This window comes from Armigeres subalbatus, chromosome 3 (assembly GCF_024139115.2).
Source record: "Armigeres subalbatus isolate Guangzhou_Male chromosome 3, GZ_Asu_2, whole genome shotgun sequence".
NCBI lineage: Eukaryota > Metazoa > Arthropoda > Insecta > Diptera > Culicidae > Armigeres > Armigeres subalbatus.
Genome location: NC_085141.1, coordinates 340,716,596 through 340,739,342, shown reverse-complemented (window position 1 = coordinate 340,739,342; position 22,747 = coordinate 340,716,596). Strand labels below are relative to the sequence as shown.

Here is a 22,747-nt window from a genome sequence, read left to right as displayed (position 1 = left end):
AACCTGCAGTGCTCTTTTTTTCGATTCACTTCCACGCTAATCCTCCACTACTGTGTAGTATGCGATAGATGGATGCAGCAAATATTTTCGTATGGAACTGTGTTCCTCGGAAAATTTTCCCGCTTCGTTCATAAAGAGCAGAGGTCTTTATTTATATAGATCTGCAAGTCAGTTACGTTTATCAGTTCCAAACTTCCGAGTCACAATTGCACCATGCCTTCCCCGTATGATTTATCCCTTTCATATGCGGTAACCCAGTTGCTATTCGTTGTATTTTGATTCCCGTAAATGATTGCGAGTTTACTTCGTGGGGCATTCCCAACCGGTGATTGTTAGATTTTTTTTTGAATGAGAACCTACCAAAACCTGTATAAGAACTAGGCATACGCGAAAATGCTAGATTCTTATACAAATATTTTAAAGGGTTTACAATTTTGCAAGCTTTTCTTACCGTGTTTGTGAGCTTGCATTTTTTGTATAAGAATCTAACAATTTCGTATATTCCCATTTCTTATATAGGTTTTGGTAGATTCTGATACAAAATTGTTAGGAAATCTAACAGGCACTGGCTGGGTGCACCTATGAAGTAATATCCATAGTGCGCATGATACATCGTAATGGATGATACACGACACTTTTTCACGGAATAAGCTATTGCTGCCATTGAACGGATTCAAATGCTGTAAACACACTTTTTGGGACTTATCATTACCAGATTTACTCGCAACACGTTGCATTTGTTTTATTACACACACTGTATCTACATTATTGGAACCATTTGGTACGGAAAATCCACCCTTTCTTCCTTTCCCCTCGATTCCAAACTATCAAGTGACTTTTAGTATTCCTGAAGTCGCTCAATATCTAGGAGTCATCTCTGCAGTACATACTGCGTAGCTGGCCTGGCAGTACGAAAAGAAAAATGATGGAACTCAGAAACCGTCATTTTCCAGGATGCTTAAAAGTACCGGTTACGCAAGTATGCGATTAGATTAGATTAGATTCGACAAAGTTCGCCGGGTCAGTTAGTCGAATATATTTGGCGAACATATAATTTTCTGCATAGACAATAGTTACTATTCAACATGAATCCATACATAATTAGAGACCACACATAAACTATATTTGATTCTACTTTCTTTTTGTGCTGAGTTAAATTAATTGATTTTTGCCAATAAAAATGTGTGGGTTTTTCGCAGTGGATATTTTGATTCGATTACGAAATCGAAACATAAACAAGAATTTCATAACAAGATAATAAGCTGCAACGTTTATCAATGGCGAGATGTGATGCAGTTTTGTCACTTCTCCTGTATCGTCTTTCAAGGGGAAATACCCGTAGATGATAACCATTCAATGGCGGGAGATAATGCGGACTTTTGTGGAAATACTTATTCGAACGATTGTCATTTTCGGAATGCGTTGAGTTAAGCCAGGTTCAATTTTATCTTGATAGCAGTTCAAGGGCCATGGGGCTTTAAACACTTTGTCAATTTCTACTCATTGAAATATGAATGTGACTTTGATCAGAACACAGATAAAAATATGTTGTGATTTTAAATCTATTTTCATGCACATATTTGGAGCATGCAAATAAACGTAACATTCAATCGATCTCACTATTCTTTTAAATCAAAATAAATTTAAACGGTGCTTGATTGTAAAATTCAATTAAATTTAATTGAATATCGAATGATATTTCGTTTGATGGGACAAGCTGCAGTTTTACACGTCGTTGAATTTTCAAAATAATTTGCTGTGAAGTTTAGGATGATAACCATAGTTATGATCGAGCGATCCACTTTAGTTTCAGTAACGTCGTTGGGAGCTTTTTTGGCTTCCGGTGCAACTTTGGGTTTTGATTTTCAAAAATTTTTAGAAGACAATCGATTGGTAATTAGACAGTTATTTACGTCATAATTTTGTTTTATAGGGAAGTTTTGGTCGGTTTCTTGAGCTCGGATACATGTCCTTTGTCAACCAGTTCTTGAAATTCATCTATGTCAAGGTTTGATTTTTGTTTGTCTACCTGTCTGTTCCTTGTCTTATGGAACGTACACACGGTCAAGCAGTTTGACCAACATTGACTCCACCTCTCGTTTATTCAAACATCCATCGAGTTTTACCAACAGCGGCACGAACAATCAATTTATTCGACCAACAATTTCACACACGAACGACCGATGCGCCAACTTGAGCACCAACCATCAAAAAATATATAACTTCACTACAAATGCTCAAACATGTTCGGCAAACCTTGACTCCACCCTTGACAACTCAAACCAAAATCAAACCGTTTTAATTTTTTCCAACCGAGCCGCCAACTGTCAAATGGTTGTTCGAACAACTTCACACACGTTCAAACAAAGCAGCAACCGAAGCGTTTTCTTGGGGGCGGAGTCAATGTTCGTCCAACTGCTTGACTGGTGTGTACGTTGCATTATCTGTCTGTATGTCTACCTGTTCCCTCGTTGTTGTTTTCCTAAAAATCATTTGATAGTATCAGATAAGAAACATTGTTTTAAAAATCAGTAGCATTTTCATATGCTTTGAACCAATGTCTCCTCTCTTTGTTGCACAATAATACGAATATTATTTTCTTTAACCTCTATACTCCACTGCGAGAAATTCGGTTCTCTAAAGTTACTTGTTAGTTATAACTAATTATTAAAAGATAACTACCATCATTAGCAGCAAAAATGGGTTAAATGGTGGTGAGATTAAGTCACTGTTTCAACAACATAGGGGAACTGTTCCGATCTCAATCTCACTGTACATATATGCATCTCATCGCTAAACAAAGAAATACGGCACCAAATTCGTCGCTTCTTTTTGTCAACATGCGTGCTCACTGCTGAAAAAAAATCACAAAAATAATAAACGAACCAAATTCCTTTCCATTGCTTTGTTTTTGATGGGATGGAAATAGGAGCTATGAGATGAAAATGCGAACCGTTCCCCTAGATTGCCTATAAAATAGATTGAATGTATCTGAGGGCAAGTATTTTTTTAATTCTTTGTTAACTACCAGTTCGAGGCAGGCTCATTTCGTGGCAAGAAAACTGAATTATCAGAAACTGTTTTGAACGATAATCAAGTTACATAATTGTAAAAAATTGTGTGGACTAATTCCGTCGAAAGAGCTATCCGTTGGTTTGATCGTTTGTGTGCTGTCTTATCGAGCGTGCAACTCCGTTCGTTGCCCGACACAACCCTACTTCTGTTAAGCACCGTTGCTGATGAAGCAAGTGTGAGGAGCCGGGCAATACTAAAATACTCATCCTACTTGGTTGGCATGTGTACAAAAATACATATGAGAGAGTTAGTTCTGAAAATGTATTGCGAGAGATCGGCTGGTACCTGGTGCTTACTTCTATTGTCGAAACCGCTCTTTCAGAGCGTCTTCGATATCACCAGTCAAAACCGATGAGCAAATCATTCAATTCGACGCTCTTTCAAAGCATCTTCGACATTACAAGTCGAAACCGATGTACAAATCATTCATTCCAAGTCGAAACCAAAGAAAAAATGTCCCAATCACGCCCACAGGATACTTACAAAACAATAATTTCGAACCAGAAACAACCTGGCAGGATCGCCAAATATGCGGCCCAATTCCGTCGAAAGAGCTATCCGTTGGTTTGATCGCTTGTGTGCTGTCTTATCAAGCGTGCAACTCCGTTCCTTGCCCGATGAGGAAAGAGGCGAACGCATGGCCTGCTATTAACTAGTCAATGTTGGCAACCGAACCGTTATACGGATGATATTTGAATATCTATCATCAATGCACGCTGGAAGTGGATTGCAAAATTTTTAATATATTTCACCCTCACAAAATTGTAAAAAAGGCTTAGGCTCCAGAACGTCCCATGGATATTGATCCTATCAAATAAACGAATGGAAACGGTCTACCAAGGCCTCACCCTTCAGTTATCGAAAAAAAAATAGCCTTGGCACCACATTATCTGAAGTCTGGCTGTGATAACGGGACGCTTCTAATGTCATGATGAGAATGAAGACGCATCAATGACGCCATATGTTTCCAATCACTCGCTTACTAGTTCGGACCACCTCGACTGTCCCCATTGCGGTTGATGCTGCCACCGGATGCCTATAAGGGATCCATAAGGGAAGTTCGCATGGATCGGGATGCTTCATGAAAAACACAGAGATATACCTAACCCAAACTGCATAAGAAAGCAATCGCATGTGTTAGATGACCACATTTGACTTGATTAGTTAACCATGACGATCTTATCGCGTATTGAGTATCAAGCTTTGCGTTTAATTAGTAACCAGCATGAAATTTAAAAGGCAATGGCAACTCTGTGAAAGCGATGCATGCGCTACTCTGCATCCTTCCGGTAAGCTGCAATCCCGCCTGACAAATACATGAGCCTCTTCAAATAGCACTTGAAACTGATTATTTTGTATCGCACTGATGATTATCAGCGACAACGTGTGCTGAGATTTTTATGGCAGCCAACAGGCACTCTTACGAGGCAATGCCCATAAATCATAGTAAACACGCCAGCAGGCAAGCGACAAATGTGCTGATCTATTGACAAACAGCTCGTACATACCTACCTAATGTTATCGTGATATTTGTCAAAGGACAGACACTAGACGGAGGAGGCAGCGTCAATGAGAGCGACACGTCTCCGCGGTAGCCGTGGAAAATTAATTTTGATAGGAAGATTTTACGAATATTCCTCATTGGTATGCTTCGATAATTAATTAATTATTTTGCTCGAATACAAGAGTATATGAGGCCTTCAGTTGACCGTTGTGGTGAAATACTCCACCAAAAAGCGGTTCTGTAGATATTTCCTCGTCTTTATTGTGAATAAGAACAGAAAAGTGTGCTTGATACATGATACACAAATGTCTTAAAGATATTGCATCTAAGAAACCTAATAAACCCTAAACTGTAGAGTTAAAAAGCTGCACTTTCGTAACAGGGTTTGCTCTTGGCAAAGCAAGAATACCTCGATGCACATTGAACACATCCGAAACGTGATTAGTTCTAGTCCGATCGTTGATTTAAACGATTTGAATTTGGTTCATTGTTTCAATGGTGATGAGAAAAAAACCAGAAATTGAAGAATTTATTATGTGCGTCAATCAAGTGCAGTGCAGACCAATCGCTTTTTTGATTGATGAATAATTGTTCTGCTAATCATTAGTCACTTACAAAGTAATCGACTGCCACGATTTGAACCGTGTTGCACTTTTTTATGGTTTGATATTGAACCTAATCATACGATCGATACCTTCAACCGTTATCAAAAATAACCCCTTCAGCGTCCACCAACCATCGACGTAATCTGGTTGTACTTTTGGTTTCGGAAAGCGGGAAACCACAGACAAACAGACGTAACAGTTTGAACATTTTTCAGAAAAATCCATCGCCCAACTCCTCTGCCACCATCTTGCGAGCATGTTGCACGAAACAATGTTTCGTATGACATTGTCACCAGAAGGCGCTGGAGTGAAATGTCAAACTCGAAGGATTACGACGCTAGCGCCTCTAGTTGTGAAACGCGCAATCGATCAAATTCAAATTGGTCGTTGAAGTCATGGTCGATGGAAATTTCTCTAGTGTTACGTCTGTTTGTCTGTGGGGAAACCATTCTGCACCGATAAGGAAATTCCTCGACGTTGGCGCCGCGCCGCGTCACCCCCGTCAAAGAGCTGTAATCGACTCTCACGCGAAATTGAGAGAAGAGCTCGCGAAGTTCGACCGGTTGATAAAACTTGTTTGGGTTATCGGCGGCGTTGCTGCACTTGGACGGGGGCTTGCGCGTGCACGAGCAGGGGCCTTCGTGGGGGAGTATGTACTCGAGACTGTGTCAACAGCTTCACAGGTGTACAACATTTCACTGAAGGACAGTGGGGGGAGGGCACTGTTTGAGTGCGTACTACCAGGTGGTTAACGATATTATGCCATCGGGAAGCAGGTATTCATTTTATTTGGTTTCCGGGAAAAGATGCTGAAAATATGATAAACAACAACAGCGAATAAAAGTCGATTGAAGTAGTGCTTAAGACTAGAATTAAATAAAAAAGCACAAAGAAAAACACAGCTTAGCCTCTCTGCAGATGTCGATATACGAAAAAAAAAACACTTACTCTATTATTACGCGTCTGAAGACAATCAACTAAACATGCATTACCCGATTATATCATCTACCTAAATGATAATTATGATATCCTAATTCTCATAAGTTTTGTTTTCATATGAGTCTCTTCAATTACTGATATTATATTCAAAATTTAGAAATTCTCTAAGAAATTTAAAAAACTAAAAATTTATCGCAGACTTTGAGAACTTTCACAGATTCTCAACGGTTTTTTACAGTAGAACAATGGAAATGATTATAGAAAACCGGCGAAATGATTAGGGAGCAATTGATCTGTCCGCAGATCAGCACGTCGTCTATCTGAGAACTTTTATCGAAAAGGTTTTGAGTAAGATTTGAGTTTAACATCAAGTAATTATCAATTATCATCTACAAATTATATAAGACATCTGTTCTGAAGACACTAATTACTTCCAGGTGGTAGGCTTTAGACATCTGGCCAACTTCACCGGCATTTTTCAGCATTTAAATCAAAATCTTCTTTCTCATGATGCCAAAACATTAGCCTGTAGAGAAACATCTCTTCAATAACAACAGGTGTTCGGTGTGACAGCTTGTCATAAATTATGCTGAAAGCATATGTTTGTTTTTTTTTTGTCATGCTGACATGATGAATAGCTTTGATTTTATTGCGCTTTTATGCCTTCGAAATTAGGATGCGTCATTTTCGATCGCCTAATTAATGCAGCACCGGAAGACTGATGGGTGTGTTTGGCATGACATTAAATGTTGTTTGAATTGTAGATTTTCGGTTTTCATTCGATTAAGGAATACCGTGCGGCAACGAAATGTGTACACTAATGCACATTTATGTTTGAAACGATCTTTAAAAGGAAAAAAATAAGAATGTAAATTAAACGTATTTTGGTGTTGAAGAAACTCTTGCTTCGAGGCGATACACTTTTACTAATAAGTACTGATTAGTTAGTACTATCCAATTTAATCCCAGCACAACAACAACAACAACAGTAAGGGCTTCTTCAGTGTCTGAATTTTGTAGAAATCAAAGAAGACAAAGATAATGTGTTGTCAAAAACGGAAAAGGACTGTAGTTTTTCAAATTTATCCAGTATTTTGCGCATGGCAGCTTGTGTCTGATTAAGGTAAAACCGTTGGGACTCATCCACTCATTCATTTATAATTTGGCGTCAGTAGTAAAAACAATAATGGGAGGCGTAAATCAGTCAAACGATAAATCAAATTTAAAAAAATCAGGCGGTTTCAAATATTACGGAATTTTTATTGCATTTTATCGTCTTTAATTGAGAAGACCACTATGATTTTTTAAAAATATTTTTCCAAAAACATCCATAATTTCTATGGATAGATAGATTGAAACATTTTGGGTGGATTTCTAGTCACAAAATCCTCCGGGGATTGCTTCGGAGATGAATCTAGAAATTCCTTTGGAGATTTTTTTGAAAATTCAAAGGGGGAATTCGAAGAAAATTTATTCGGAAATTCCTTTACATATTCTTTTACAAAATTTATATGAGGTTCTTTTAGAAATTCCTTTGGAAATTCTTTTAGGAACTCCTTTTAAATTCCTTTGATTTTTTTTTCGGAAATACCTAAGGAAAATCCTTCGGATATTTCTTCAGGACTACCCACATAAATTGTTTTGGGAATACCTTCGGTTCAGGAGGAAGGCTTGGAAAATTTCTTTTCGAAAGTTTTTGAAAATTCCTATACAAATATGTTCGAAAATTGATTCAGGAATTTCTTCGGAATATGTTTTGGAAATTCTTCAGAAATTTGTATGAGAACTCTTTCAGGAATTCACTCCAGGAATAATTTAGAAAATTACAACAGGAAGTTCTTTCTACATTCGCCCAGGGATTCCTTCGGTAATCCTTTTAGGAAAATAATACGAAGTTTCTTCCGAAATTCCTGCAGGAATTATTACGGAAATATTGTTGGAAGAATTTTTCGGGAAATTTATTATAGAATGAAATAGGAATGAATAGGAATTGCTGGAAGAGTTTTTAACTAAGATGTTTCCAGATAGAATTTCCCAAAGAACTCTTTAAGTAACTTTTGAATGATTTCTAGAACAATTTTTGAATGAATTTCTAAAGTGATTCCCGAAAAAAATCTTAAAGGAATATCCGAAAGTCTCAAGAAATATTTAAATAATAATATTCAATCCTGTATGAAGTTCTAAAGGAACTGCAAGAATTTCTTCCTGGAGTTTCCGAAGGTATTTCTTAAGAAATTACGGGAAGAGTCACTTTAAGAAATTCCTGAAATATTTGCTAAAGCAATTTCTTAAAAAAAGTTCGAAGGAATTCCCAAACCTATTTCCAAAAGAAATCATAAAGAAATTTCTTTCGGAAGGTTTCTCTGATATAATTTCCGTAAGAGTTTCCGAAGAATTTTCCGTGAGACCAAATTTCCAAAGTATTTTCCGATGGAATTTCTAAAAGAATTTCCGAAGAAATTCTTAAAATATTTCGTTGAAGAAATTTTGAAAGAACCTCCAAAGGAATTTCCGTAGGAATTTTCGAAGAAATCTCGGAAGTAATTTCCGAAGAAATTTAGGATTTTTTGAAGGAATATTCGGAGGAGACGGCTTGATCCGAATCAGCCGTCTCCAACTGCTGCCCGATCCGCAGCAGCTCGGAAGCATTACTTCTTCCCGCGAAATATTTCACAAAACTGAAGGCTAACTCTGCTCATCTGACACTCATGTCCAATGTATATGCCCTCTTGTTCAGTTTATATTTATTTTATCATACCCGTCTCAATCCCTACATCTTCCGCCTGTTCTACTCTCTTAGTTTTATTATAATTATTTTGTTCTACTATTTAATTCAAGTTGCTGTTTTATAGTGAGTTTTTTCTTCAGTGTGAGCTTTAAACTTTCGACCAAACGGAGAACTATGACATTCATGAGATTCACAACAAATTGAAACAAATTAACAAATAAACTCATAAAGTTTTTCTGCTCAACTATGAGTGTTCACTAATTCCACATAAGTTTTTCATAGTTTCAAACCGATCTCCATATAAAGTGTTCAAATCATGCTTCCAAAACTAATCTGCAATTTAAAATATCAAATAAAATTCACACACAAACACGTAATTCGAATCTCCAACCAAACCATTAACAACATTCTACGCAACTCTTTGCTTACTTTTTCCTACTCTTTGTTTACATTTTCTAACACCGAACTCAAGACAAACACAGTCATGGATAGAACTTACCAGGCTCTAGAACATCAATCTTGCATCAAAATCAGTAAAAAATCATTCTACGCAACTCTTCGCTTACTTTTTTCTACTCTTTGTTTACATTTTCTAAAACTGAACTCAAGACAAACACTGATCTCGGAACCCAAGTAACAAAATTAATTTTATAATGCACTTGAAGCACACTTCTAGACTTGTGCCTTAAAACCACATTTAAAAACAAGCTTGCTCCAAGACAGCCATAAAACCACTATAAGACGAAAGAGGCCCACTCTTGAGAAGGTGTTCAAGACCATTTTCCAAGGTTCGCTTAAAACTTGTTAGTTTTATCAAAGTGAGCTTATGATGGCATGAAAGATCAGCATAAAACCCTGTTAGGATTACTAAGGAATTTGACAGCATGTGTTTTCGTTATTTAGACTAGCTGATGTTTATACTGGTTTATATTGAATTTTGTCTGAACCAAATCGAACAGTATATCATAATGATAAAAATTATGATGGATACGTTGAAAATTTGAAACTTAATTGCATTGTGATCGTGTAATTCCACATGCCACAACCACTTTGTCGATGCTTTTCTGAATAAATGTAACAAATAATTAATGCGCATTATTTATATTGCAAGATATAGTATTATTTTGAAAAACTATTTTTATTTAAAAAATAGTACAAACCCAAAAAAATAATTTTTGCTCTACTTTTTATTTCGCAGATGTAACAATATTTGTTTTAGGCCCCAATCTATGAAAAGACTCATGCATTTAAAATGAAAACAAATAGTTTTCAGCGTTCATACAGAAATGGCTTCCATCAAGAAATTTGACGCAGACGATAATCCGCCATGATTTCAATAGTTTTATCGAAAACTATCATAAGATTGGATCAAAACCACTTTATCTCATACAAAACCTGTTAGCTTTATGCAAGAGCGTGATAAGTTGAACTAGATTTATCGCTTTCTTGACGAAGCTTAGTTTATCTTGAATAAAACTAACTAGTACTGGTCAAAACTAAGAAGTTTTATTGAAGAGTGTTATAAGTTTGGTGCTTTCATTATGACATGTTGTTTACATATCCATTGAAAACATGTTGTTCATTTGGAAAGAGTTAAATATTTACTAAACTGAATATCTGCACAAAATGCTGAATTAAATTAAAACTCAATAGGGTTACTGCTCCTTGGGTTCATAATATCTATATATCAATAACAATCGAAAACAAAGAATTGGAGCGCAAAATGTTTTGTTTTCCATGTTTGTGATGTTTTTCAGTAGTGGGCACGCATGATTGCAATAAAAAAACGACACAGATTAAGCCAACAGCATCCACTTTGTGAATATTGTCATATAATAACATGCAATTCAACTGAGAAAGAAATGCATATAACTTATTTGTTTACCTGTAAGTTAAACATCTATAGGGTTATTTTGATTCAAAAAGTAAATAGTTAATACTTCTTTATTAAAAATAACCCTGCTTCGAAATACGAGTAGAGTTGATAATTCTACAATAATTTTTGGTCGCGATTTTGCAACAATATGTTAAAGATTTCAAAAATCTATCTAATCAATACTTAACTTGCCAGTATTTGTTGCGTAGCTCAACCGTCCGTTGAAAACTGGTGAAATTTGCCTGTGTGTTGCACCCAGTCGGTTATGGTTATAAATTCCCAAAACATCAAGAAATGTATATTGAGGAAAATTGATCGATCATATGATAAATGGGAGGATATGAACTCTGCCTGGTATTGGAAGATCAAGACAGCTGATGCAGCTGGTGATAAATTTGATCCGGTAGAAAGAAAACTGCAGCTGATAATCCGATAGACAGAAAACTCCGATAGAAAAAAACAGATGGAGCAAATGGAGTTTCCGTATATGGGATAAATTTGCATTATTTTTGCCTTTGATCCACTAATTTTTAATTTATCCACTTATTTGCGTCCAATTTGACATTATGTTTTGTTTGTTTTGATGTATTCTTCAACAAGAGCACTTTCTCCCAATCAAAACCACATAGTTTTAAGGAAGTTTTATAATGGCATTCTCAAGATCGTTCTTTCTTAATGGAGAGTACCATAAAGCTTTCTCAAAACTATTTGGTTTCAATTGGGATAAAGTGCTCTTGCTGTATAATTTATCAAAATAAACATCCTAAGATGGACCTGGAGCATATCATAAAACTATTATAAGAGAATTTAGCGTTGAGGTTACTTGGACTAGACGAAAACTACGATAAAACTCTACAGTTTATGCGATACCTTGATAAAACTGCAATAAAACTTGTATAAATCCAAATAGAATTCAAAATGTTACTTGGGAATGCAGTCATGGATAGAACTTACCAGGCTCTAGAACATCGATCTTGCATCAAATTAGAAAACAATAATTAACAACATTCTATGCAACTCTTCGCTTACCAGGCTCTAGAACATCAATCTTGCATCAAAATCGGAAAAAAATCATTAGCAATATTCTACGCAACTCTTTGCTTAATTTTTCCTGAACACTGAACTCAAATAAAAAACACTGATCTCCGAATGCAGTCATGGATAGAACTTACCAGGCTCTAGAACATCGATCTTGCACCAAAATCAGAAAACAACCAATAACAACATTCTTCGCTCTCGGAGACGAGGCAGCCTCGGGCTGAAAGTCTCCTTAATAAAGACAAAAAAAACATTCTACGTAACTCTTTGCTTTCTTTTTCTACTTTTTGTTTACATTTTCTAACACCGAATTTATGACAAACACTGATCTCGGAATGCAGTAATGGATAGAACTTACCAGGCTCTAGAACATCAATCTTGCCTCAAAATCAGAAAAAAAAAATCATTAACAACATTCTACGCAACTCGTTGCTTACTTTTTCCTACTCTTTGTTTACATTTTGTAACAATGATCTTAAGATAAACACTGTATCGAAATGCGATCATAGATATAGCTTAACAGGTTCTAGAACGTCATTCTCTTGCATCGAAATCAGAGAAAAAACATGAACAATATTCAAGGCAATTCAATGTTTACTCTGAATATCCCAAGTAACATTTTGAGTTTTATCATACTCTATTAGTAGTTTTGGAGAGCAAATTTTCAAGACTGGCAGTAAAACTAAAATCTACATGACAACCTCTTGATCACCGCTACAAGATTATGTTATGACCAAGTGGACCACTCTTGAGATCGTCTTTAAAGCAAGTTAAAGGTTATTCATAAGAGTTCCATAAAACCGCTGTCAAAAAAGGGAATTTCTCTTCCGTGTAACTTTTTGTTATTGTTTTGTAGAAAAAGGATAATCGTAGAAATGGAAAATGAATGAAATAAAAAACATCATCACGGACATGGATGAAAAATAATGTTTAATTATTGGAAATTGGATGCCCAGAATTCGTTCGCGTGCTTGCAAATTTTTCTGCGCGTTCGAATTTCTGGTGAAAACAGGTAAGAAAATCAGTTTGTTCAAGTGCGCCATCGTAATACTGTGATTTACGGCCAATTGATTAGCGTAAATAATAAATCGATATGCTGCCTTTTTTTCTGGTGGCATTCCAATTTGCAAGGAAACATTTCTCGTGCTTCAATATTTGGAAATCATCTTGAAATGCAACGATTATTACTAATGACAATGGATTTTGCAAAAGATTTACGCCGATATAAAATTATTTTTTTCTACCAGCATGGCTGCTACTGCACTGTGGGCAATTTTGACGGCCAAAATAACATTTTGCATAACTTTCAAATACAATAAGTATTTTGCTGAAAGTTGCTGCAATCGGTTCCTTACGATCAGTTTATCTTCATGATGGTTCTATATTCAACTTGGACTAGGCTTGCTTTTCAACTTTGTGGTCAATTAGCATGTTATGCAAATTTCATATTATTGAAAGCTTTTCTATATCGAATCGTGGTCATTGCACCATTCGTTGTGTATTCGTATTTATACCATTTTAATTTACCGGAAGTTTGCTTGATTTTTATTATCTGTTTCATTTTCAGAAGTGGAATTTGACCAATAAACATCAAAATCTTAAATATGCGAATGCCCAGTTGGGAAAATGTATGTGTTTATTGTTTTCTTTGTTTGAAATATTTGGGGAACATGGAACAGAAACATCTGTTTTTAGCCATTCGATTGACCATAGTTCACGAGGTTCAACATAAACATTGTGTTCTTGTACAATACCATTATAAACCTAATTAAAACTACCAAGTTTTATTTAGGTTATGCGTAAGACAAGTCTTTGATCAATATATTCGGCTTTATGACAGTTTTCAAAATTGGTTTTATTAGAGTCCTCAAGATAATCATCAGGCCCCTAATAAGCTCATAAAGCATTTGACATTTGTGGTTTTATTGAACGTTTTATTACGATTTTGAAGATAGCTACAAGTCTTCCAATAAGACTAATCTCGCGGCATTGAGAAAAGCAGCCATAAAGCCGTTAAAAAACTTAAATAAATCTATGAAGCCTTGAAAATGTTACTTGGGATAAGTAAACATCTGATCTCGAACATGCAGTCATGAATAGAGCGTTCCAGGTTCTAAAGCATCAATCTTGTCTTTAAATTAAACACTTTTTTCCACGCATCACTTTGTTGACATGTTCTTAAATACTATATTACTATATACTATACAATATTACTTAATATTGAATTCAAGTCAACCACTGATCTCAAACATTTATTACCCTTGTTTACCCTCTCAGGGGAATTATTGCTTACCCTATCAGGGATACCCTTTCGGGGTAATTATTGGATACCCTCTCGGGGGAATTAGTGTTTACCCTCTCGGGGGAATTCGTTTTTCCCCTTACGGGGGAATTAGCTTATCAGGTATACCCTCTCGGGGGAATGATTGTTTACCATATCAGACACCTCCTCTAAAAATAATTTGATTGAAAAATTTATTCCCTTAATTCGCATCATTCTGTTTCACAAACATCGTATAATAACTTTCATATTTCCTTGAGTGTAATAGAATTTTTGTTTTCAGTTTTTTTTTCACAATTTTCAGTGTCACAAAACGCATTTTCTCTTACTTTTTTAAGTGTGATAGAATCCAAACAAATTAATTTTTCAATGAGTGTCACTTTTGCTGTTATAATCATATTTTTCCCTGAGTGTACCAAACTTTATTGTGATGAGCGACATTTAGCGCATACAAACTAATGTTCGCTTCGTTCTGTGTAAACACATTTTTGTTAACCTTCGAATCAGAGAAGTTGTTTATACTCTATCTATATACTCACTCTATCCCGCAAACAGTGAAGCCGAAAGTACCAAACGAACCGTCAAACGCGGTACCAAACGAGCAAAGTAAACAAACATTACCAATCGGTACTAAATTCAAGATAGATATTGTAATCAACATTATAGAAATTATAAAAAAGTTTTAAAAGTTCAGTAAATGAAGATGTTTTCAAATTTATATATGGTACTTAATCATATTTACTGCAAATTTATATATGGTACTTAATCATATTTACTGTTGAATATAAGGAAATGGTGCTTAACAAGAGAAAATACGTAGTTGGAGCAAACGAAATAACTTCTCACACTGAGAGTCACTTCAAGTTCTAACAATTTTTTATGTTGCCGATCGCACAGCATTTTTTTGTCTGCTGGCCGTGAAGCCAAAATTGTTTTTATTCTCTCCGCGTGTCTCTATATATTACCATCGTCTCTGCTTCGAATCACAACCTCATTTTTCCTTTCACTAATTTTAACCCTAGCTTCGAGTAGTCGCCCTAACTGCATGCGCCAGTTTTTCTTCCCATCACGTTTGGGCGTGAGAATCCCAATACACCGTACTTTTCACCAATAAAAACGCGATTTTAACCTTCCTCTTGCATGAAAGGCCGAGCTCATTCTATCGGGAGCGTCACACCGGTCACAGCAAACCGACTTGGCCAATGTCGTGTTCGGAGGAGACGGCTTCATCCGAATCAGCCGTCTCCAGCTGCTGCCCGATCCGCAGCAGCTCGGAAGCATTACTTCTTCCCGCGAAATACATCACAAAACTGAAGGCTAACTCCGCTCATCTGTCACTCATGTCCAATGTATATGCCCTCTTGTTCAGTTTATATTTATTTTATCATACCCGTCTCAATCCCTACAGGGAGCTTCTCAAGAAATAATTTACAAAATTGTCCTAGTGGTTCATTTGAATACTCCTCCAGGGATTCTTGAGTAAAACCACCCGAAAATTCTTCGAAAATTTGTATAGTAAAACAATGTAAATTTCCTTTGAATAATTCCTGCAGGAAGGGTTTCTTGGAAAGAATTTCGAAGGAATTCTCAATAGAATTAACTAATGCAATTTACGAAGGATTCCTAAAAGAATTCCTACAGGATTTTCTGAAGAGTTAGAATGCTCAAAGAAAATTCCGTGCAAATTTCTAAAGGAATCTCCGAAGGTCTAAAGGAATTTCTGGAAGAGTTGCTTAAAAAGATCCGGAGAATGACCGATGGAATTCCTGTAAGAACTTTAGAAGGAATTCCAAAAAATGTCTTCCTAGAGTTTCCGAAGGATTTTTTAAGAAAGTACCGGCAGAATTCTTAAAATGTATTCCGAAGAAATTCCCAAAGCGATTTCCAAAGGTATTCCTGAAGAAATTCCGTAAATATTTCTTAATCAACTTCCGAAGGATTTTCTAAAGAGTAATAATAATAAAATACTTTGCAAATTCCTAAAAGAATTAAACGGATTTCTGAATGAGTTTCCAAAATTGTCTTATAATTCTTGCTTTGAATTTTCGAAGAAATAGCATGAGGAATTTCCAAAAGAATCCTTCAATTTATTTTTGGAGTTCCAATTTATTCCAAACTATGGGAAGAAATTCATGGACATTTTTCCATATTTTTTTTAAATTTCATTTAGAAATATTTTCAGGAATCATTCGGAAGTTACTTCAAAAGTTCGAAAGTCCATCTAGTTAGAAAATCCTTCCTAAAATTCCTTTAGGATTTCCTTGTTCTTTCTTGAATAAACTTCCACAGAAAATGAGCTCCAAATTCGTTTTTGTACAGAGATCTGATTTCATTGCGTTTGGCATCTCACCTTCACATTAATGAGCGTGCTGAAGCTTGGAGATTCATGTCGTCGGCTTCGAAACCAGCCTAAGATTGAGTTACGTTTTCATATTTACTCCATTGACTCCATCCAAAAGGTGCAGATGCAAATTATAGCCTTACTCGGTAAAGCACCACGAAAAGGTGTCTACCCAGTACATTTTAGTTAGGAGCCGAGTTTATAATCGAAGGGTTTAAGCGTCGAGATCAAGCTGTGCGGTTCGAAAAAAGTACGATCATAAGGGTTTTACAACAGAAATGTCGACGGCATCCTCTTATCCCCGATTTAGAGGTGTGCCCCGGTCCTTCGGATTTTTCACGAAAACGACTTCGAAATTGGGTCCCAAAGCCCTACATCGTTTATGGTTGCAAACGATAGTGCATCGGTCAAGAATACATGAACCGATGTTATATAAATTCTGATAATAGTCTAAGTCAGTAAAAATTATATTTTTGTGTTTGAGACTTTTTAAGACATGTTTTGGGCTGAGCAACGTCTGTTGCTGAAAAGGCAACATATCAGAACGAATGAACCATCAGCCCAAAACGTCAGGCCCATATATTAACTGTCAAAGGTTGAGTCAAGTGCCCTGCGGTGTTTGCGTTTAAATCATATTATTCCGTACGTCAAACAAGACCGAAAATGTCGAGGAAGCATTTTCCATGTATTTTTGTATTTCAAATTAAACAATGTTCCTATCAACTTTTGAGACGGAAGAAAAAATGACGCGTTCAGGATGATCAACTTCATAGTTCCGTGAAAGAAAATCGAACATCGATGCTTCATTTTAGAACCCAATTTCCTAGAAGAATTCTTTCATACCTATCTCTTCGAAGTATTCTTAATATGTTACTCGGAAAATTCCCCATAAATCCCAAGAAAAATGCTTCAGATATTCCCTCCGAAAATATTTTCGGAGTTACCTCGAGAAATTCTTTTGATACCCCTCCCTTATTTTAGAAGAATCAATGCTACATTGATTAGAATATGTAAATATTTTCTACTTCCTGAATGTCAAAAAAGGACTCACAAGGCTGCTATTACCGAGCGCAATACAAAGAAATTTCATTGGTCTTATTTAAAAAAAACATGGGTTTTTTTTTCGTGGAGAGTTGTGAATGTTCAGAGCAAAAATCAGCAAGCTGTTAGAAAAAAAAGCTGAAAGACATCTTCAATAATTAAGGCTAAGGCGAAAGATCATTCATGCCTTATCGAACCATTCGGTTGAAATTCTGATGCGTCTTCAAATTTGATGGAAATTGTCAAAATGAGGAAGAAGGTGGTTGGTTGTTGTTTCATAACTTTCGCCCAATTGAACAAAGCGGTGATGTTTACAGCCTATAGACATAAGCTAATAAGAATTTTCCTTTTCGATCGTTCTACTCCATTTTGTAACATTCAGCAAATGACCGCAAAAAAAAAACTTCGGAGTAGTTTTTCACTTGATAAAAAAATGTTTTCTTTGTTAAACGAAACATAGGCATCTGTTTGGATCGGTAGCCGGAACAAAAAGAACGTGCTTATATGGCGCATGCATGACATATGTCAATATGTCCATTATCTGTTATATGTCGACTAGTGCCGGCAACCGACCACCTTCCCTTAATAGATACGTGAAAGCCCATACCCTTTCCGCACAAGGCACGCCAACTTGGGAAGGTATTTCCAATCCGATAATGGTTTATCCGGTACAGAATATGCTGCCTGAAAACAAAATAGGCGGAAAAAATGTGGAGGTAAATCGACTAAGCTGATGTGTTTATATAACACCAACACCAATCAATAAATATTATGTTTCGATAACTTAGGGGAGAACAGCGCATAACGCACCTCCGGGGCGAAATGGCCTCACTCATAAAATCACTCATATAATCTGTTGTAGGACATTTATGAACAAATATTTCCATTATAATTCATAATTAGTTATCCGTTATTGAGCTCCATTGAAAAAAATGAGCAAAATCCCTTCATATTTTGTAGTTCAATCCATTAAGAAAAAAATCAGTGTTTACAGGAATCGCTGTCAATAGATAACGAACAACGATAAAAAAGAGGCAAAAACCTCTTCGAATCATAACAAGCCATGAAAACGGGGAAGGGTCATTTGGCCGAAAGCCATTCGGCCGAAAGTCATTTGGCCGAATGCCACTAGGCTGAAAGTTGTATGGCCGAATATACTATTTGGCCGAACAGACCATTAGGCCGAGTGGGTCATTTGGCCGAATGGGTCATTTGGCCGAAAGGGTCTATTGGCCGAAACGGTCATTTGGCCGAAAGGGTCATTTGGCCAAAAGGGTCGTTTGGCCGAAAGGGTCGTTTGGTCGAAAGCATCGTTTGGACGAAACCCTTTCGGCCAAATGACCCTTTCGGCCAAGTGACACTTTCGGCGAAATTACCCTTTCGGCCTTACGACCCTTTCGGCCAAATGGTCCTTTCGGCTAAATGACTCCTTCGGCCAAATGACCCATTCGGCCAAACGACCCTTTCGGCCAGATGGGTTTCGGCCTAATAGCTTGTTCGGTCTTGTGGCATTCGGCCAAATTACCCTTCCCCCATGAAAACAAATATATCGCTTTTGTATAGAGAGGGAAAAAACTGATGCGGACATGTGCTCGCACCGAGGGGGTTTGATAAAATGCTTCGAAAAACAGGCCAAGTTCCAGTTGGAATGTAGAGCCATTAAAGAAGAAGAAGAAGGAGCTCATCTAACTCATAACAATGGTGGTGACATCGCATATCTTCATGATTATTTATGACATAGAAGATCGAGATCTCAACTCGAGGATAACTTGGATGCTCTTGAGTCTAGACCATCGTTTTACCCATAAATGCATGTTCAATATTTTCCCAGGATAGAACAGTAAATTTTGAATAACTTTGCTGAAGAAAGCGTGCTCTTTCTCTTAAAACCAAATTTTGACAGCTGATTTTATTCTTAGTTCATCTCATATATGACCCATCTGTATTGGACCAGTTAAACCCATTTCCTTATCAAGACATAATGTATGAGCTACATTCTCGTAAAAATAACAAGAAAAAAAAATGATTCCCTAGATTTAAATTATTCAATGTACTTTCGTACGTACGTACACAGATAGAAAAAGTTGTTGAAATTTACACGAAAGTAATGCACATAAAGGGAATGCCAAAAAGAGTGTAAATTTAAACGATATTTTCGCCTGAATGTATGCAATTTCTGTTGCATTATGCCACTTTTCATATGACTTATGCTATAGCAATTGACATAATGCTATAGAAATTGCATACATTTAGGGCGAACTTGTTGGAAAAGAACAATGTACGCCCAGAATAGTGTAATTTTCCGCGTCTTTATTTTTTACGCGCTTATTAGTATCATATTTTTTTTCTGTGTACTTTTCTGAAATCTAATTTCCAATGTACCTGAAGCATGGCGCTACTTTATTTTTTAGCCGCTTCGTTGACTTCAACGCATGATGTTATACATATTGGAAATGACCATCACCTTACTGAGTTCAAAAAAAGCTGTACACTAGTGTAATCAATAAATAATCAGGCTGTGATACGCTTGTTATGGCTCACTTGAAAACATTGTAAAACAATTTAGCCTCTCTTTAACCGGCTATCTTCTTCAGTAGAGGGCGGTTTCTAAAACCCCTGCTGTTGATTATGTTGCTCAAAGGAAGGTTTGTCAGATTAGCCTTCGTACGCATTGTAATCAGTTGCAGACCTGTTGCGGATCCTCCAGTAGTAAGATTGTAATTAGAAGAAATTTATTTTCCAAAAAGGTGTTAATTTTGTATGCTCCACAAAACCCTTCAAACTGATTTTTGTACAGGTATTCATCAATTTCACAGATTTGAAACAGTGGTGACTAGGGACAGGATTACGATTTTCGCAGCGTTTATTGCACAGCCGCACTCCAACCGAGTTACATACTGTATTTCATCTTTATAATCTTTATAATCTGAAGATTTCTAGTGACGTACAAAAAACAAGTCATTTGCTTGAAATACGACGAAGTTATAAAAGCCATTGACAAGAATAGGGGGTGCTGCCTAATCAGATCTTCTTCTTAGGTAAAAATAAGTGTTAAGAACATTCACAATAATAAATTATCCAGTTACTAAAAATATAAAAATGGTTAGGTTTGATGTAAAAAGCTCATTATTGCTTGTGACATTTTTATTCCTCTCATCTTTTTCCAATCATTGAAACATGACTGCGACTAAAAATGTTACACTTGCCATAAGTAAATTACGAAACACATTCAACGCATATCTCTTTCATGTGAGAGAGAGAGATTAGATTTATACTACCTCATGGCTCCATAAATCCATATCAAATTACATGTAATAACGATGCAAAACCCGCACGCCCCATTCACGTTGACCATTCAAGTCACACATCCATTCGTCGAAGCGAATCTCTCCCACTGCCCAAAATTGGCGTCAATAGTTTCAATTGGTGTTTTTTTTTGTTGATGACCGCGTCACACCTCCCAGACAGCAATAACAATCGGCAATTAGTCTGGCCCTCGTCCAAAATATCATTCTGTGGTTATTTTAGGCATCACTTAACTATCGTTCCCTTAAATTTTTCCGTTGAGCTCGTTTCGGGTACTTACCCAGCCATGATTTGTTCTTTATCTCTGCGTCAAGCGCAGCGACAGAACTCTCCGGCATTGGTAATCGCGACTCTTTGCCATTCTGATGATTTGTGGACATTCTGAATTAGCACGTTTGAAAACCAGTTGTTCTTGGAATGCACTCCACTTTCTCGCCCGTTTGCACCTCGTGAGTCACTGCAGACCGTGTGCCCGCACAGGTTTGGTCACTTTTTTAGTCGAACGACCAGATGCTGCCGTCGCGTGGCATGCGTAGCAAAGCTTTTAAAACACGACCGATTTGCGCGCCAGAGCGATGCGAACTAACTACCGACGGTGGTCTGCCCTGCCAAAGAAATTGTTCCTCCCCTGCCTGCGGCCGCTTTTCGAATGTTTGGGGCGCTGCTGCGTCGAAGCCGTTGTCGTAGGTTGTTTTGTTACCTCCGACGCGATATTCACTAAAGGCAGGGTGTTTCAAAATATTTTAGTTTTAGGAAGGTTTTAGGGGAAATGGCGTCTTCGATATAATTTTCTACTACTGACTGGCAGGGTCTTTTCTTAGACCAATTGTGGCCTGGACGTTATACTTACCTTTAAGTACAAACGAATATTAGAGCATCTAATACCTTTCATCAAGTTAAAAATCTGAATATTGTCTTGTCACAATGTCAATGCTGGACCTACTAAATGTACATTCTCATAATTTTCGATTTTCATTTTCATGATGCTAGGAGAAACGAGTACATTACTTATTGGAATGAGTTTTAGCACCCGAACATGTGCGCTGATATATTTTGTAAAACGCTGTCGGAAAAACCTCGCTCATCGTTCACCGTATGAGCGAGGTGATATTTGTGACCTATAGGTCATGCTAAAAACTTTTGTTCAAACTTCTGTATCACCGAAACAATCCTGGATTGAACATCTGAAATGGCAAAATTTTGTGTTACCCTGTTGATAGGCATATCAGCAGCGGGTAAAGCTATGAGCATGTTGCGCTGCTCTGGGCATCTGAGAGAAGATGCGAAGGTGGAAGCAACGCAAATCGCAAAACAAGCATTAGCCAGTACATGTTGAATGCGATGTTTACATACCAGGTACAGAATGCTGATTTAAATGTTCGACATAAATTAACATATTATTTGGAGGTTACTAAATAAAAAAGGGTCAACCAGTTTTGAGAATGAGCCCTGTTGTAGGTTTTGTTCTCGGCATTGTATTGTTATAGTAATAATGAACAGACCTCTACCGACGGGGCGACGATCCCCGCCGGTGGGCCGCGCGGCGGCACTGGATTTTCGAATAAAAATTAAAACACCACTCAGTTCGGTGGTACAAATAAGACTCTTTTTTTTCGGGGATCGTCGCCCCGTCGGTAGAGGTCTGTTCAATAATGTGGAATGGTATAACTAAAACAGCGGATTAGATTCTTCTGAAAGTCTACTATATGATTTCTGGACTGAATGAATTTCAAAGATTAGTTTTGTAGCATATTTGTACACTGATTTCTCTAATACTCCGTTCCTTTGTTTTCAGCATATTCGCTACGCCCTTGCAAGATAAGAAAAATCATCAGACTGTTTACAGCAGTGCCAACGTTTTGCCTGTTTGTATATGCAAGTTTTTAGTTTCGTCACTACCTTATTTGCTAATTGAGGAATTTCCTTTAAAATAATGCTCGCCTTCCTAGTGCAGCGGTTCTCAACCTGGGGTACATGTACCCCTGGGGGTACCTTCGCTGGCCCCAAGGGGTA

General features: G+C 36.9%; 1 protein-coding gene across 1 annotated transcript in view; it reads right to left on the bottom strand.

The window, feature by feature from the left end:
• Window positions 1–21,377, bottom strand: part of LOC134222779 (uncharacterized) — a 203,783-nt gene extending 182,406 nt beyond the window's left edge. The window contains exon 1 of the mRNA XM_062701935.1: window positions 21,015–21,377. Coding sequence (XP_062557919.1) covers window positions 21,015–21,114 — 100 coding nt within the window. The 5' untranslated portion in view covers window positions 21,115–21,377. The remainder of the gene's footprint in view (window positions 1–21,014) is intronic.
• Between the last annotated feature and the right edge of the window lie 1,370 nt (window positions 21,378–22,747).